At 43.1% G+C, this 18,815-nt stretch overlaps 2 protein-coding genes across 3 annotated transcripts; one reads left to right on the top strand and one right to left on the bottom strand.

The window, feature by feature from the left end:
• Positions 1–998: 998 nt before the first annotated feature.
• RB195_001430 (uncharacterized protein) lies at positions 999–5,478 on the bottom strand (the record flags this gene model as incomplete). Its single annotated transcript, XM_064198194.1, has 9 exons — positions 999–1,055; positions 1,144–1,215; positions 1,273–1,417; positions 1,506–1,669; positions 1,793–1,948; positions 2,196–2,312; positions 4,513–4,602; positions 5,260–5,348; positions 5,415–5,478. The coding sequence occupies 9 exons, from the start codon at positions 5,476–5,478 to the stop codon at positions 999–1,001; spliced, it is 954 nt and encodes a 317-aa protein (XP_064054075.1).
• Positions 5,479–10,429: 4,951 nt separating this feature from the next.
• Positions 10,430–18,782, top strand: RB195_001429 (uncharacterized protein; the record flags this gene model as incomplete). 2 transcript variants are annotated; one of them, XM_064198193.1, is made up of 15 exons in its annotated part: positions 10,430–10,589; positions 10,776–10,839; positions 10,911–10,967; positions 11,192–11,330; positions 11,409–11,567; positions 13,579–13,695; positions 14,303–14,440; positions 14,498–14,572; positions 14,649–14,699; positions 16,719–16,871; positions 17,246–17,423; positions 17,485–17,567; positions 17,621–17,719; positions 18,605–18,688; positions 18,765–18,782. In XM_064198193.1, the coding sequence occupies 15 exons, from the start codon at positions 10,430–10,432 to the stop codon at positions 18,780–18,782; spliced, it is 1,575 nt and encodes a 524-aa protein (XP_064054074.1). The 2 variants fall into 2 exon arrangements, with proteins under 2 accessions (XP_064054074.1, XP_013293845.2); XM_013438391.2 differs by lacking the exons at positions 10,430–10,589; positions 10,776–10,839; positions 10,911–10,967 and having other exon boundaries at positions 11,193–11,330.
• Between the last annotated feature and the right edge of the window lie 33 nt (positions 18,783–18,815).

Genomic DNA, 18,815 nt, shown 5'->3' with positions numbered 1-18,815 from the left:
CGTACCACCTCAGATTCGTGGGGTTATGCCTTTAACGTACAGACCTAATGTTCGTTGTTCTTTGCGAGACAATCAGTTCTGTTCTCTTATAGATCACATAACTAACTACTTATCAAAATAGCTATCGGAACGTCGTTGGCGGACGAGCAACTCTCACACGTGATTTTGACAAATGGAAATATTGCTGTTTTGATTTGCTAACGTCGGCTCAAACAAAGTTCGACGGGAAAAGGTCATGCAGGTGATTACTATAATAAAGCAATAAAATCGTATCATGGAAAAAAAATGGGACTGTTAAGAAGTTCTTAGCCAGAAGTTCTGCTTTGTGCCGTTGCTCTGATTTATAGGGAAGCGCACAGTGTCTTAACAACGTTTATGTTTTCTTGTTATGCCAACGAGGTTTAGGTGAAACTTTTTTATTGGCCTGACGTTTGGACAAACCCGTCTTTTTGAAAGGCCTGAGAATGGTTCGAGGTCTTCGATCCCATGCATATCCCATCAAACTACTCCTTTCTCCTCGCCAAGCCTCGATATTGTCCCAAGTACACCACGCAAGACCTTAAAAGGAAAACAACTGACCAGTTTCACCGACTAGCGGGGTTGGTAAACCACCGCGTTCTTAATGATTTTGTGGTGGTTTTTATGCATGGTATCAAAGACTTCGAACCATTTTCAGGCCTTTGAAAAAGACTAGTTTGTCGGAACGTCAGGCCAATAAAAAAGTTTTACCTAAATCTCGTTGGCATAACAAGAAAACATAAATACACTTCCAGATGCCGAGGTTTCAAGAAGAGAGGACTTGGAGATTCTTGACATCGTTGTTCCTCGCTTCGTTTATTTGTAGAGGCGTTTCCTTTTCGTCTTTGACTTGTTTCGTCTTTTTACAACGAAATCCACAACGCAGTCGAAATCAACATTCATTAAAACATTTATAAGAACATTGATGTTATTTATCTATCTACGTTTATACCATCTGCACCATTCAATTTGAGATTTTTTCAACTAATAATTAGTTCTCCACGGTAGTTGCCCGCAGGCACAGTACTGGTGTCTACCTGCAATTGCAATTAATTAATTAAAATTGTCTACAATTCAACTAACAACTAACATTGAACTAAGTTTGTCTTAAAAAATACAACTTACATCGTAGAAATATGGATGATATAATGCACTTCTCATCGAAATACGTTGCGCTGGATCGTACCGAAGCATCGCCTGTATTCGAAATATCTGGTAAGGTTCGTCAGATTATCGCCTAGAAATATCGATTACTTCGATCAGATTGATCAGTCGGTTGTCCGCATGTGGTCGTAGTTGTTCTTCAATCCGACTCGCCTTCCATTTAGGGAATCTTGATTTGAATTGCGGCAACGCCGTAACTCCTTGCCATTGTTTTTCGGTTGGCGTACCGAGAAGCCTACAATGATACTACGAGAGCGATCAAAACGTGAGTACAAAGCCGGCCAGGGAACAGATCCTCATCGATGAAAAAAGTCAAATCCCACCTAAAAATTCGAAAAAGTTGGTCAATTTCCGAATCGCCTCTGAATAGCGGTGTTTTCTGAACGACTTCCGAAAGAATACAACCAATTGCCCAAACGTCTATAGCTGCAGCGTAACGGTTCGCTCCAAGGAGGACTTCTGGGGCTCGGTACCAAAGGGTAACCACCTGGTAGTAATGTATTTCCCGTTCTTTCCTTAGGTGCACGAGAAGTCACTGGATGTTCTGCATAAGATCTTACCACAGTGACCTTTCCAAACACCCACACCTTCAAGATCAGTTCATCCTTACCTCATGAGTATAAACCCGAATTGGTACGTTTACCGACCGGGACAGTCCAAAATCAGCAACTTTAATGATACCGTTCTCATCGACGAGAAGATTTTGCGGTTTCAAGTCCCGATGGACGATACGGCGCTGATGCATGAAGCAGATCGCTTGACAAGTCTAAGAACCGAAGGAAGTAGAGCAACTAACAAAGCGACCTGAAGACTGGTTGCAGTTGCTTAAGCGGCCACGATTGAGGTGTTTTCCTACTGATTTCCGCAGCCTGATTGCAGCAACTAGGGTCCCGCCTCAATCGCAAGTTTTCATCGCACTATTTCAAGAGCAACCGCCCACCGAAACTGTACCAGGCTTCAGCTCGACCTGATTGTGCTTTGGGCCAATAATATTTCTTTGGATAACTACTTACTTGAAAAGCAATACGCTGTACTGTAAGAGGTGGTACATAGCCTTCGTCCGGAAGAAGGTCAAGAAATTTTCGAAGATCCATCATGACAAATTCAAAAATGAGATAGAGGCGACTTTCCTGAAGAACAAACATTAGTTAGAAAATTTTTGAAAGACAAAATAACGTTCGTCCACTGTAAATATAGCCCAGGTAGACTTTACTTGTCCCAAGAATCCTCGGTCACTTTCCTGTCCTTTTGGTGCGTTCGTTTACAGTGGGATCAGTTGCAGGTAGGAATCTGCAGACTACTAATGAGGCAATCCTACAGCATTGTGCTCCTCCAGCAGTACAACTTCAATGCAGGATAACGGATAAGGGATAAAGTTTCGGGCGTTAATTAATCCGCTTGAGATGCGCCCCTACGTTCACTTCAATTCAGAATCGTTTGAGGTTCACGAACGTGTAACTGGCCCATACAGTGACTTGCTAGCCGATGTGTCACGCCAATGTTTTTATCCTCCCAGAAAAGTCTGGTACCAATCTATCGACCCCGGAGGGATGAAAGGCCTGGTGAGCAGTAGGGCGGATTCGAACCTCCGATCGATCGTGCAGGAAGCGGAACCTCTAACCGCTACAACCGAACACTACACCCACGAAGACAGGATACTACACTAAACTGAGGGTGTTGTGATCTCTCCAAGAAAAGAAAGAATTGGAGAAGTAGATTACGAGTATTAACGTGCTTACGCTCAGTTTCCCCAACTGTCCTGGAAAACTTCGCGGGAAACGGCCGTCTTGTACGAATTTTCCTACAAGGCAAATTTTAACGCGTCGCTCCTGTCTACGCGCTGAGTTTGCGAGCAGGCTTGCGATAATCGATAAGGTTTCTTCAGCAGCCTATTCGAGTGCCTTCCGGTACCCTCAGCAGACTGTCCTCTGTTTTACTCGAATAGGATAGAAGTAATAGGAATAGGATAGAATGCAACGAAAGTGGCGTTGTAAGGGATGATTCCTCGTGGGAAAATTTGTACAGGAGGTTGCTTCATGACGGTTAGGGGGAATTGAGCATGGTGGCGCTGTTACCCGTAACTTACGTTCTTATTTTCATTTCTTCCAGAGAAATCTCAACATAGACTATTTCGCGTTATGCTACCTTCAATTTCAGAGCCCATTTTGGCTGTTCTTGAGCCCGTTACTTCTGGTCTCATTCTGTTTTTTTCAATCAATCTCCTTGTGGGATGTTTTATTATAAACTCGTTAGACTGCGCCTATCGATTCAGAGGAGATATCGCAACATAGTGACGGAAGTGAAGTGTACAAGGTCATATCTTTCCTGCGATGGGGCGGATTTCTGCCAAACATTTGTGTAATAAATAACCTGAGCGCTACTCCCAAGCTTTCAACTCATTTCATTTTCAGGACATCCATGACGGTCCCGGGTGGGTTTTGGTGCGAGGTGCACCCATAGGAGCTTCATTCCTTGCGATGACGTCACTATTACCTATGTGTGCTTCTGTAGGCTACAGGTGGACAACCTTTCCATGGTTGGCAGTAGCTTCCTTCACCTGGGGGACCCCGCGGTGTTTTCGCGATTCCCCGTCCTCTGCCATGCGCGAATCGAACGCGCATCGCGGCTGCCCAGGCGAAGCAAACCGTCGCCGACAGTGCTTGCCATTATCGATGGCAGACCCTGAGGCCCATTTCTCACCATTGGTATCCAGGGACTTCATATCTACATTTATTTCTATTCATTTCAGTTTGCTGTTGCTGAAATGAAATGGAGCTGCTTCTTTTCACTTCTTAGTTCTCGGATAGTTCTAGAATTCTCTGTTAGTTGAGCAAAATTAGCTCAGACTAAAATGTCTTCGTGGCTCGCGCTACATTCAATTTATCTCACTCATTTCTACTCTGGGCGAGCATTTCTATGCATTCGCACCCTTCAGACGCCTCTTTTTTCCATAAAATGTGCTTTGAGAGCAAATCGATGATGCGCTTCCTCACGGGAAAATCGAACAACCTCAATGAACCTGCGAACTAAGGGAGTTCATTGTCAGATTTCGTTTGCTTTCTTCAAGCACAATTAATGCGCAAAAAAAGTTCTGGAAGACAAAACCGGAACCAATAAGTACCAACAATCAATCTATACCTATTAGTACCGCTGTCATTACATCGTGTTTTGTGAGTTAATTTCGTAGTGGTGATCCACTGTGATGATCCCTTACTATTCATCCAAATTCCACTGATTCCTCAAACTTTCTTTGCCAAAAATGAGTGCGATGGAGTCGATGTAGGGTACGAGGACAATAGTAGCTGGCATCTGTGAAGCATTGTTCCTCACCTGAATACTGACTCGAATTAGTTTGACGATATTTGGGTGATCGAGTTCACGAAGCATAGAAATTTCCCTGAGCGCAGTTGCAGGAATACCCTAAAATATCTTCGAAGTATCGATCATCATCTTTTTCCTGAGTTTCGAGGAAGAATCTACTTGTAGTAATGATTGAGAAAATTTTAGAGCCGACAATAATAACAACCGCGTAATCATCTCCAAATTAGTCAACATGAATGTCTGCGTTGGTACTGTGCATTTATGAACAATCGCATTAGTGGAGTGGGTGTTCAAGCGAGGTGGTGGGAGACCTAGGCCGTTCTCACAGTTTTGTCGCCTGTCTCCTTTCGCCCTAAATCATAGTTTCCCCGAGATATGCGCGGAATTACCAAATACTACAATCGAAACGATCATATGTGGTGCAATTTTACTTGAATCAAGAACGAGTTGCAATCATCAAAGATCGGTTTGGGACAGTGCGAAGTAAATGAAATAGACCAATAGTAGTGCCGCAGCCACGCCCCTTCTCGCGGTGAGACCTTCAGCTGCCTTGGCAGTGGAGCACGGTTGCTTCATAGTTCTTTTTGATCAGCGGATGCACCCAGTTGACAGTCTATAAGTCGACTCTGTTCCGCCGCCAACATCCTGACTGCAAACTCATCATTTTTAGATGTTGGCCCTCAGAATTCTCACCACACATCCATGATCTCCTTTTTATCAAAATTACTCCTTTCAAAATCTCATTTCCGAGCTCACTTCGTCCTCAAATTCCAAACGAATTTTCTTGATTGCCACTAGCTGATGAGTTTCTTTGTGTTCCGCTTTGTATACAACTCCATAGGTTCCTGAATTAATAGTCGATTGTTTGTCTTGGTTGACATCCAAAAACGTCGTAGAAAACATCGTTCCACCTTCGCCGATTTTGTCCAGTTTGACGTAGTCGTCGATATTCTCATGAACGAACTTGTTGGCCATTTCCGGAAAAGACAGAATATCTGCTGAATATCCTGAATATCTGCTCTCCAAGCAGTGTTTTCAGCACTTTTCTATTTCTAAGAGAGCTAACCTTAGCAAACGTCTACCTCTTGTTCTGGTTACCGCCGGAGGAAATATGACCCACTCCTATGGATTCTGATTGTTTACGAATGCGGATCGGTTCGGAGTTGAACTGGATATCATTCGAAGAATTTGGTTGGAGAGGAAACGGTCGTTTTCCATCGCAGTCGTACACAAAATAACGTGCAGAATAACTTTAAAATGAACTTAAGAAGGGCCATGGGAGTCATTTCGTATTTGCTGTGGAAGTTCTACTTTTATGGTGGTCATCCATCCATTCAATCACTCGTTCATTCATGGATCCATTCATTCATTCACTCATTCACCTCAGACTTATGTCCAGAGTAACTGAATGTGTGTAAATCACAAATGTTTCAAGGGTTTATTCGTTACTCTTGAACGCTCTCGCAAACCATAGACCCTGAAACGTTACGGACTCGTATCTGCTTCGACAACGAATGTAGAATCCAAGTCCTTTCTCCTTTGTTTCTAGTTTCATCCCAGCTGCATCCTATTCGAACGTAATCAGCATGGGAAATCACCAGGTGTCAGTGATAAGCGGGTTATCTCACTACAGACTAAAAGACACCTGCTGTTTTCCCATTCTGGCATTCTCTGGCATTTGTGCTTCATCGCATTTCTCTAGTTTTGTCATCCCATTCTGGTGAACTACAGTCGAGTGGAAAATTCTGATGTTGGTGCATTTACTGAATCAGGAAGTTGCTTATATTCGATTCCTTCAGTGCTGATTGAGAAAAGATGCGTCGCTAGGCGTTTTTCAATAATCACTGTGCTAGAAATAATTGAAATAATAATTTCTTACATCTTTCGCTTGACGGTATGAACTCGACGGTGAGGATGCTACCGATCTATCAGGTCAAGGTTAGATCACAGGTGAAAAAAACCGTTTCTCGTCGAATTCGGGTTGAACACATGAGCTAACATTAAGATTTCCGTGTCGATCACATCCCGACTTCGACCGAATTGTTACAACCTCAGCGTTTTTTTAATCGCATTCGCGCTATTACACTGCTTCACGGTCATCAGTCAATCTGGGGTATCGGTCTGTGGTTTCGTCCCTCTTTTCCGTGTCTGTCGCGTTGTTTGCGAACAGTAGGATATTCTTCTTAGAATATTTACGGCACTTCAACAAACAGTGATCAGTGCCATCAATGGAATTTTCTCCTCACTTTCGATGGGATTCCGAAGTATAGATACAGTTGAGTGATCCGTTTGCAGGTTCTTTTGGTAAGAAAACACATTTGACAAATAACATTTGTCACTATCCTATATCTATCACTAATGCAGCTGACCCTACCGTGAGGTACGGTAACGCTCGCACCTCAAAGTCGCATCAGGAGGTGATCATGTCACCACAGAAGAGCGACAATTATTTTGAGTGTTCAGATATGAGCTGACATCTGCTGCCTATGTACTTTGGTCTCTAGCCACCTGTCCCTGTTCTGTGCTGTTATATTCCATACTTTGAATGGCCAGCGGTTGTGTTCCCGGTTACTGTGTGCTCAGAATTCCGAGCGAAGTACCGCACCGCATGCATAAGGCTCTTGCATTTAAATCAATCGACCTCACACTTCATTTTCAATTTTTGGTGTTTTAAATTCAATCTCCCGACAGCAACTTGTGGTTGTGATTTTTGCAGACATTGCTTTTCTATACCATTCGAATTCCTCTTTCTTTGCCTTCTTCACTCAAATGTGCATCTTCCGGTTCTGCTTCCGATGCCTCTGTTGTCGCTAACTTTCAGATCAGATCATCTCATCAGCCGATAGTCAATTAGTTCATCATATCTCCTTGCCTATTGAGCCTTTTTTACTATGTTTTTACTTAACTTTCTCATGGCGGTCATTTTTTATATCAAACCATTTAAATTTGATTCTCTTCTGTCCACTCGTCCTTCATCCTGGATTCTTTTTCTGTGTGATTGACGAAACTCTTTTCGTTTATTGCATTTCATGCGAAGTTCTGGAATGGGAGTTATTTATTTGACTGAAATACAACGTAAAAAGAATTGCTCACAGCACCGACTTGCTGCGAACAAATATTCGAAAGCAAAGAGAAATAATTGGAAATAAGTCATTTACGAATAGATTTAAAATACTTCTACCCGTAAACATTGTGCCATTTCTCATGAGGAACTGCACAAATGTTTTGGAAATTTCTGCCTGTCTGTTGTATGGTGATGGATCGTTAGGAAATACCGGTGACCTTTTGTTTTCTTCTGTGTCGTTGCTTTTATCTCCGAGAATCCAATGAATGAAAGCGATTTGGTGATAAGAGACGAAGCAACGGACAATAGATTGTTGTTTGCCTTCTAACATCGCTGGAAAGATGCACTTTTGTATATTATTGTTTGTTGTTCTTTCATCTCTGTTTTACGAGTTTCATACTGATTAATGTTAGTAAACATCAACTCATAGTTTTATTCTGGTACATATGACGTTAGGAGACAGGTGGATTGCCTCGGATGCGCCGCGGTCCTCCGGGTGAACATACTAGGTGCTGGGCACTATGAACGCAGCAAAAACTCGCAAGCAGTCATTCTTTGTGAATAGCCTTTTCAGAACATAACTTACTGGCATATAGGAAAAGGACTGAAAATTTCCACTATTACTTCAAACTGTAATTTTAGCTTACACTTTATGTTGCGGAAAACATCACTGCAAGTTTCACTTCATCACATATTAGAATTTCCACCCGGATCGCGGGACAAAACGTGTCGTCGCCGCTCATGTCCATCCTCGCGGCCACGCGCTCCCACAACAATCCACCTATTTTCTGTGTCCGACATACTGTCCTCTACACCTTGGCCTAATCTTTCCTTCAGTCGCTTGGGCAAATATCAAATATTAAGTATTTAGCCAGCTTATTTAGTGCTGAGGGCTTTGATCCCAAAACGAACATTCTTGTCGCTCTATACAGAAAAAACCCAAAACAAGGAGACTGTTGTCTCCTAAGCGTTGCTTAAGGTGACCAAAGGATCGAAAAGTCGAAGGTCGTTGTCCAACCTGCCAACAGCAGCATGCAACTGTTGTGTTGGCGATGAAAAACGGCCAGACAGGCTCGCCACGTGCGTTAGCGTCGAGAATGTATAAGAACTTATGGAAGCCTCTGAAGAGAGTTGTGGTTCAAACTTACACCTTAGTCTTCATTGAAATCCACCATTCTGTAATGATATTCCAGAATATCATTACAGAATGATGAAAAGATTGCTTCGAACGCTTTCATTTGAATTCACTGTGAGTTATCATTCGAAAAATCCACATTCTACATGAATCATCATTTTGTTTTTGCAATTCTGTTGACACTTCAATGACTCATAGGGAATTGCCTGCGGAACATAGTATTTCTACAAAAAAAAAAAACAACGAGAATACGATAGTGGCATTGTTTCTAAAAGCAGCGTATCATGAAAGTCACGTTGTACGGAAATACCAAGGTAGAACTTAGAGTTCAGGTTGTAGATTACGGAAACGAGTGTGCCCCCCCCCCCCCTAGTCGTCCTAAAAAATGGTGTGGGAGCCGTTTTATTTCATACGAGGCACGTTAGAACGCGTACCCTTGTACGCGCTCTAGTCCTCTCAGCAGCCTATTCATTGGTTTTACTTCTAAGGTGTGGCTGGTAATGAGGCCACATTGATCTAAAACTGCTCGCTCATAGACGCAGCGCGTTCCAAGTGACCTCGTGGGAACAAGTGCCGTTTTTTAAAGGCATCACTCCACGAATCTGGAGTGATACGGATTTCAGGTGGAGAGTTCCTATATGGCCTCGTAGATCCTCCATAATCTACGATCCCGTGTACGAATACTCCACCTGAAATCCGTATCACCTCAGACTCGTGGGGTGATGCCTTTAAGGATGATTAGGGGAAACTGAGCGCGACCACACTTATGTCCGTAATCGACACCCTGAATTCTATGTTTTCCATCAGGTTTCCTCCCTAAGTCAGCTTCGTGATACGCTGCCTTCGAAGTGATCTTCAGCGCGTATCACTTGAATGGGACAGTTAGAAAGCGTTTTTTGTTAATGTCTATAGCACCGAAGCTTTTTTCAAATATTCACTGTGGCCGTATTACTCTATCATCATGGTCCTATACATTAAAGGGGCACCCCGCCCCGGCCGCGGAGAAAAAACGGGGGGGGTGGGAAAAGAGAAGGAAATTGATGCTCACTTTTTAAAAGAAATGCAGAACGCTAATAGATTTCGCTTCGATCTTTCGAAATGGTTCGAAAGATCTTACTCCTTTCTCCAGCTCCAAGATGGAACTTGTTTTCCCGACAGAAATAAGAGCCCACTGAAGACGAGGTAAACCCGTTGCAACTCTTTGGTGGGAATGGTCTTGCAACCTCCATGTGTCGCTCAAACGCCGTTTTAGAACCGCAGCGCAACGCAAGCGCCTACGCGCGTAACGCGTCAAGCATGTGATCGCACGCGTCGGTAATGGACCACAGATCAGCCACAGCGATCACCAGATCCTACGTACAGGTGGTGCGGAGTAAATTTCCCCTTCTTCTTTCGTTTATATTCAGTGGCTCTTGGTTGCAATGCTTATTTTAGACAAATTCCTGGATGAGAATCTTCTCGCTCCTGGGGATGTTTGTCTGCTTTTGTTCGAAGACTTTGATCGGAGACAATCAGCAGAATTCTTGTACCTCACTGGACTTATGGTTCATGGGGTTACGGATGGTTATAATCACTGACTCACTCGCCATCCGTGCCAGAGCTAATTGGAAGTCTTTTGGTTCCGCTCAACTCTGGTGTCCACCGATATGAATCCTGAACATCCTGAACGCCGAACACCAGGAGAAAAAAAAACAAGAAAATTGCTTAGTCATAGCTTCCCCGCCTACATGGCATCAAAATCCCAACACCCGGAGTTACCATACACCTGGAGGCCGTCAGCTCGGGGCCTTCGCCAGCCAAACGACAGCTGTGCTGGTCACAAGACCGTTCGTTTGCAGGCCGACATCATTATCCATCGATTGCGCACCCTCTCGAATCTTCTGGAAGGTCCGAGTGATTTGTCAACGACTTAACTCGTTTATTATTGTTGTGATAAGGATTCTCTTGTTTCTCCAAAAGGAAAACAAGGATTCATCAGACCTTTGTCAGCTGAGGTTGTAAGGTCCAGGATGAGGGGAGTCTTCAAGTCTTTTACATGTGTTTTCCGCAGCATTTCTTACTTTTTACTAATAGGAACAAATAGCAGTCCGAACCAAAGCATTTCATCGTTAAATGTCGCACGCGTCAGCCTAATCCCGTTAGTGCACCGAACTTCTTAAATTTTTGTGTCGAAAGTACTCAATAAATCAGGCTGTAGATGCAAACCAGGTACTTACGGATAACCAAAGTCTTGCTAGTACAATGCGTTTGTGGTCACACACCTACGTCAGTTTGTCCGATTGTTTCATCCTTTCTTTGTTGTGAACTCGGATTGTACAAGAAGTTATGACTTCTCTATAATCGTCTCGTCCATCGCTTCAACAATCGATCTGGTTTCTTAGACATTTTTTCATTCTTACACGCTTTTCATTCTTCTTTCCGAGGTTCTTGGTCATATTCCTTCACTGGTTCGTTTTTAATTATCATAGCCATCCACATAGACGTTTCAGAATGAAGTATTTCATTTTGGTCTTGGTTATCGCCGCCTGCTTTGCATTCGACAAAGAGTCGATGCTAAAGCATAATAAAATCGGCAAAGAACCAGTTGGAACGTTTGAAGTTACTTCAACATGTGACGAATGCAAGTCGGTATGGAATCATCTTCCCCCGATTCTCCAAAGAAACTGCTCTTTCCGGTGTTGAAATAGTAACACTTTAATGTTTCAGCTAGTGCATCGATTCAATGAAGCCGCTAAGGATCCTAAAAAGTTGGCCGAGCTGAAGATGTTGTTAAATGTTTTATGTCACGAGACTTCATATGTTGACGAGTGCAGAGTGTTTGTGTCGAAATTGGACGTCATTGTCAAGAAGCTTGAGCCTTACTTGGTACGTTTCCTTTTAGAAAAAAATGAGAGTTTAATTATTTACGCTGGTTATGCATGCATTGCGATATCCACTAATTTATTTCACTTGTTGTTGAGTCTGAATCTGACGTAAATTTGTTGTAACATTGCTAGTTAATGAGTATAGGAAACGGTTGTTGAAGTGGTTATTGGACCGTTAGGTGACTGCTATCGATACCGATGTGTACTCAGCTGTTTTCCATGAGTATCGTCCAAGAAGTCATCTTTGCTAAATCACGGAAGACTTTACATTGCAAGACGATAGACGTGTGGTGATCTACTCAGAATTGTTTCCTCTGATAAGGAACATCCTGACTGGGCGACAACAGTACTCGAAAGCGTTCTAGTCGTCTTGGAGCAAAACTGAGCCAAATTTTCATTTTCAAAAATACTCAATCTCTACTCTCTTCTTTGTTTCTTTTATGCAGCGCATAGTGTGCACCTTTCTCGTTATTGCTACACCTTTGTGTAAATTTCCTACTTAGTTATTCTTAAGCGCAGTAAGAGTATTCCGCACTGCGTCCAGGGACGAATAATCGATTTCACCTTGGAAGGTAACTACAACTGGTTGTGCGTGATAGTAATAATAACAGTAATGAGCGAGGACTATTGGCACCTGCAGGTCCAAAAAGAACATCAAAACTTAGCGATAGTGGGGAATGAGATGTATCGATGTCAAGTTGTGTTGCTAAGATGGCGACACAGAACTGCTTGCACGCATCGGTACTAATTCACGTGGGTGTGTATTCGGATTCAAGATGCAAAAAAACATGAACTTCTGTAATGTTGCGCGAGCAGCGCGATGGGAACAGTTGGGATCGAGGTGGGACCACCGATAGCTTCACTTGGAGAGATAAGTGGAGCTAGCGACGGTCTCTCCTCGACACCTATCGGTTTTCCAAAGAAACTCATTCATACACCGTAAAACTAACTTTTGCCCGGAAGCAGAAATTTGTTTTTTCACATCAGCACATTATTACTTAAAGACATTTTCTGTAGGTCATCATATTTCCTTTTCAAGGGTCAGCATGGTTGTAATTGGCCACTACTTCATACTTTATCAAAACTATGTAAAACTACTATGAAAAATAAGGTAAAACTTATTGGCAACTACTTCATACATTATCGAAACAATGTAAAAACTCTTGTAAAGGAAATCTCTATGTCGATTTTTTTTCTCGAGGAGTTTACGTACAGCCGTTCTTTCGACAGTTTTTTTTTGCATATTTCTGATATCGCAGTCTCTTTCTGTGAAGTCATCGACAAAAACACTTGGAACAATTTTAAGGTAATGATGGGATATTTTGAAAATTGCGAAGGAATTGTCGAATATCAGAAATGTGCAAATTTGGCGACATGACGAAGAAACAAGGCAAGAATTCTATTCATATGGTCGGGTCAAAACAACCTAAGCTCGGTGCAGTTGCGTAAGCGGCTGCGCTCTGAGTGGCGCGGAGAAGGTAGTGGTCTCGATTGATGTTGGACACTCGCAGGCCCAACTTAGCGGTTGAATCTGAGTGGAGCTGCTGTAGTCCTCAATTATATGTGATGGACGCAACTGGACCTGACCTCATGTCGTTTTGATTCGATTATACAAGAAATGAAGGATATGAATTGTCCTTAAAATTGGCTCTACCTCTTTTGGCAGCGTAGGAAAAAAGTGATCTCTGCTTTTCTCGTCATAGTTTCTATTCGTCGAGGGAAAAACTCCGTTGTACCCATCTACGAACGTGATATTGCGCAAAAAACGAGGTCATTTTGTCCGATTATTTGCATCCACGGGGTCATTGCTGTCGCGAAAGAAGACTGATTAACGACTGTAAAATTTCCCAGAACACAGCTCAGGGTTGGGTTTGGGGTGGATTTTTACTTGCCGTTCAGTTTTTTTTTTTGTTGAGAATTTCCGCGCGTTAATCTTATATTCTCCTATTATTGTTCCTTGCAGCTCTATGAGGATGTCAGATTAATCCTTCTTTTGAATCTCGTTCTTTCAGAAGGATGAGGAGCGCGTCTGCAAAAAGTTCCACATGTGCTCCAACTCTCGTTTGGAGGCCTTCCATCGAATCGGACTGCTGTACGCTAAGAGAGGAATGAACAAGGTCGAGGGATTGGTGAGGAACCTTCAAAGTTCTACAAAAAAGAGTTCAACATTTCTTGTGGGAAAATACGCAATTGCAAAATCTGAGGAAAACTGATTAGAAATCCTTCTTTAAATGAATGAAACAAGCGACGAACGCCTTCAGTTTTTTCCGTTCCAGTTGTTGTTAGGTGTTCATTTATTAATTGTCTTCAGATTATTTGAGCCATGCGTTCTCTACATATTTTTTCCTCGAAACTGATTGTCTTTGCTTTGTGGCGGATCTAAAAGTCCTCATTCTTTGAATCACTGTAAAAACTTTAATTAGCAGTGAAAATCACAAAGTACAACATTTAGTTGAATATCGAAATAAGTGAGGAGTTCTTCACTAACTTTTCGTTCTTTAATCGCGGAATTTCAAAGAAAAAAAAAACAGGAAACAAAAAACAGAGTTGTGCTTTTCTTTCTGAAGACACTGGGATCGCTATCGTAGCGATTATTATCGTATTAGACGAGACAGCTATAAAAAGCAAAAACCAATGAAAACAACTAGAAATAACTCAACTTCGTAGGTTTCATTTATTTCCTCTATTATTTTTGTTTATGTTATGGTACAGAACACTAGTAGTATATGCATTCAGAAGGACTTGGTCTGCGATGAGTGCCAGTTTGCTGCCAAAGAACTGAAGGAACTTGTTGAGGACAAGGAAAGACAGCAAGCAATTCGTGACTTCTTTTCGCAAAACATCTGCAAACACATGTCTCGTTATCAGGGGATGGTTGGTACCGTAACTATATTTTCTGCGAATTTCTGGGACGAAGAACGTTGTTTTTAGTGCGACATGCTCGTCGAGCAATTCCTTCCGGAAATGTTCCAAGAGCTTGACTCGCTGTTACAGGATCCCAAGAAGGTGTGTGGATGATGCTGCTTTCCTTTTTTGAGATACCAGACAAAGTACCCACAAAATTTGAAGCCATCACTTTTAGGCCTGTGCTGATATCGGTTTCTGCCCACGTGTCGGAGCTCCACGCAAATTGGTAGGATTCGTGGGCTTCTTGTCACGCCTTTAAAATTTCATGATTCATCGCTTTTCTCCATTTTCTTCAGTTCCTCTTGTTCCTACGTTCACACCCAATCGCTTATTGTCTTGTATGCGTGTGCTCAAGTTATACTGTTTGCTTTATATAATAGCATAATGTATATTTAGACGAATAAAATTCTCTAAATGTATGTTTTCGAATCTTCACAGTTTTGATGTCATTGCCGTGTGGCAGAATTTATACGTGCGACATATTCAAGCGTTTACCGTACCTTTGTGGTCATGTCCATTCCTATGGTTTTGCTTATTATTTTCAGCCGTTGATTCGCCTCCTTTTGCACATTCGGCTAAGAAAGTGGACGAAGTTATGATGTTTGTACAAAATCTTACCTGCATGTTGCAAGAAACATCGTAAGGGGAAAGTAAAATATTAGAAGAATGAGACGAGGGGTCATAGCAAGAACGCTGGAAATACCGGTTCCTGTTAAAGGCCAAAAATCAAGCCACGAATCAGAGGTGGTGAAGATTTCAGATGGAGTATCCGTGCGATTCGTCGAAAATCAATTCAGAGTGCCCCGATAGGCAGTAAGGGACGTTACGCGTGCAATGGTGGAGTGCAATAGATGACGTCGTACAAAACAGCATTCAGGGACCGGTTGCTTGCAGTGATTCAGGGAGAGATGAGCGGAACCACCCCGGTCTCCATAATCTACGACCCCGTATACGGATATTCCACTTAAAATCCGTACCACCCCAGATTCATGGTATGCTGCCTTTAAAACTTGGAGATATGTTGGAATTTCTTATGTCGACCTTTGCTGTTGTTGAAATTCATGAAATTGGAGATTCTGTAAGTATACGAAGACGACAATGAGCCTACGGAATAGGCACACAGAGAACTGGGGTGACGGATAAGGCAGTCGATATCTCTTCGTCTCTTATTCACCCTCATTTACTTATATGATTCCCTGATCCGGCTTTGAAAGATGGTTGTGCCAATAATTGTACGTTGAATCCATTTTGAGGAGGTGGACTGAACTCATCTCATTTTAATATTAGGAACTTTCATTTTTTTCCCCTTAGATAGGACTCTCGTATACCTTCAAACAAGAATGACGTCCTGAGGAAGAGTGGCACTAAGTGCGCAGTGGCACGGGTCTTCCAATGAGACAACAATCGGCACCCAACCGAGAATAACCAGGTCCAGATCATTCAGTGTGTTTATGTTAACTCAACTTCAGTACAGTGGGGTCATGAACCTAGCTGCAGTTGCGTAAGCGGCTGCGTTCGAAACGGCGTAATAGAGTCAGCGGCTGCGATCGAGGTGGGACCCTCGCCAGGACCACTCATCTCTGCAGTCCGAGTCGCTCGCAGCTGCCAGATCAACCGCCACGTACGCAGCTGCTTCCACAAGCCTTCCAGAATCCGGGGTTCAGGTCTTTCTGACCGGACTACAAACTCTTATACATTATTCATATTTCCACGCAATACTATTTAGCAAAGATAGATTCTCGTGTAAACTATGGGGTCGATATTCATCACTTAGTTTATTTTTGATAAATTTCGTAATTCTTGCACATTTACGTGTCTTGAGTCACAGGAAGGAAAACCCGAAATGGATGAGTCAATGCCCAACACAGGCAGAGTCATAAATTAGTATGACCACGACTCAGTGGTCAGAAAACAACAGGTTTTCAACCTCTTCTACCAAACAATGTAGTCGTCAAGCTGTTTCATACACTTCCCTTGTTTTCTTTTTTTTTCTCCTGTGAGGTCATGTCACTTTTTAAAACCAGTTTCCCGCTGCACAATTGTAGTTTTACATGTGATGTCGATCCCTCCGTTCGTTGTCCTCCGGAGTGCAGATCGGCGTTTCATCGGATTTGGGAGCACATCGCCAGTAGAACCTCTTTTCGAGAAGAAAAAAAAAACCATAGTTGTGATAGGAAAACTGGCTGGTTGACGCGACCTTTAAAAAGCACATCTTTCTAAGGTGAAAGGTTTCTATTAAATTCAGACTCGACCCTATGCTAAGACATCGCTCCATCCTGCCCATGCCTTCTTTGGAGCTGCTAAGACGATTGAAACCCCTGCTGGGAGTATTTTGATGAGTTGCTTGGAATGCAAAGTGGCTGCCGAAGGAGCCATCACTGGACTTGTTGAAGATAGGGTCCGTTTCCCATACCGACAAATTTTTGTGTCATGTATTGTACGTATATGTATACAATTGGGTCAAAACGACATGAAGCACGGACAGTTGCGCAAGCGGCTGAGCTCGAAGCGGCGCGGTGGAGACAGTGGTGGTAATTGAGGTGGGACCATGACGAACTGCAGAGATGGGTGGCGATAGCGATGGTCCTTACACGATCTCAACCGCTACGCCCCACCGCGATGCTTCGAACGCAGCCGCTTGCACAACTGTCCGTCCTTCATGACGTTTTGAAAAAACTATAACAACGAGCTAGGAGAAGCCGTGTTTAACTGTGTCGAATCACTCACATGTTGGTGTCAATTGATTCAAAACATGGTGTCAGTTTATTGTAGTTCAAAATCTCTGCCAGTATCCAACAATTCGCATGCCACGAACTCCTTCCGTCTAACTTCACTGCAAGTTGTGATGATTTCGTCTCGCTGTATCTCCCTACAGTACTCTACATGACTTTTGAACAACCTACACCTGAAGGACTGTGTGAAATGACTAAGTCATGTGACTCGGCTTCCCGTGAGTGCTGCTGTAGGATCTTCACAGTTCCTCGCTAGTAATATGTTTTACACACTTTCAGTATCCCGCATGTCTAAGCTGTCCAAGACACAGATACGTAACCTGAGTTGCAAATCGTGCGCTGGTCTTCAGAAATATTTCAAGGTGAGTATCGCCATCCATAATCCATGTGGCGAATGCGATGAACCGTTTTGTAGAATATGCTCGACCAACCAGTGACATCCAGATTCCAACTCTATGCGATCCGTGAGCTGAAGAGATCCGTTTGCGACTATCTCGGCGACTTTGCAATTACTGTAGTTTTACACATTTATTTATATTTGGGATCCAGAAGGAACGGTACACTCTGACGGCAAAGTTTCAATTTTTGGTCCAGAATAAGTATTTATCTAAGAAGAAAAACATTTAACCTTCAACGTAAGAATTCGTATTCATGGAACAAGCGGGAACCTTGGTGGCCTTTCCGTTTTTCGTGGAAGCGCTGTTATCGGTTAAACATGGGAAGAGACTATATTAGTGTCAAAACGAAATGAAGCACGGTGCAGTTGCGTAAGCGGTTGCACTCGAAGCGGTGCGGTGGAGCGTAGCGGTTAGGATCGGGTGAGAACCCTACCGTTCATTGCTGCAATTCGCATTTGGTCCCACCTCGATCTCATCCGATATCTCCATCGCGCAGCTTCGAGCACAAGTGCTTACACAGCTGCTGTGTTTCATGTCGTTTTGACCCTACTATGCGTTCTTTCCATCTTCTTCATTAAAGGCATCAGCCCACGAATCTGAGGTGGTACGGATTTCAGGTGGAAAATTCGTATACGGGATAGTAGATTATGCGGAGGGGGGTGATTCCGTCTATTTTTCCTAATCGTCTAAAAAACGGTCAGGAAGATACGGCTTCGGGCATTCTGGCGCACTATTTTCCACAAGGAGTTCGACTGGAGCGCGCTAGCCTTGCGCGCGCTGCATCTTCCGGGCTGTTTTTACGGCAATTAGGAAGAAATGGACGGAATCACCCCCCTCCGCATAATCTACTATCCCGTATACGAACACTCCACCTGAAATCCGTACCACCTCTGATTCGTGGGGTGATGCCTTTAATTCGGCCCCTGAGGAAGAGTAGTACCGGCGCCCATGGATCCGATTGCTCACCGATTTTCATCGATCACTTCTTGTCGAGCTTTTAGTGCGATCGCTTCATTGACCACATCGTCCCTAGACTGTTTGTCCAATTCTCCGAAATCAATAAGACGGTTGATATCTGCTCGAAGGTTCAGTGACACAAAATTATTTCCTGCTTCCCAGGCGTTCTTCTTTCTATGTAATTTTGCTTTCTTCTTGTTTCAGATACACCCTGGATGTTAGAAGCAAGGAATAGTAGATGACTTTATTCCGACT

Source organism: Necator americanus, chromosome IV (assembly GCF_031761385.1).
Source record: "Necator americanus strain Aroian chromosome IV, whole genome shotgun sequence".
Classification (NCBI taxonomy): Eukaryota; Metazoa; Nematoda; class Chromadorea; order Rhabditida; family Ancylostomatidae; genus Necator; species Necator americanus.
The sequence above is the reverse complement of the archived record's forward strand: the minus strand, read 5'-3'. Positions and strand labels throughout refer to the sequence as shown.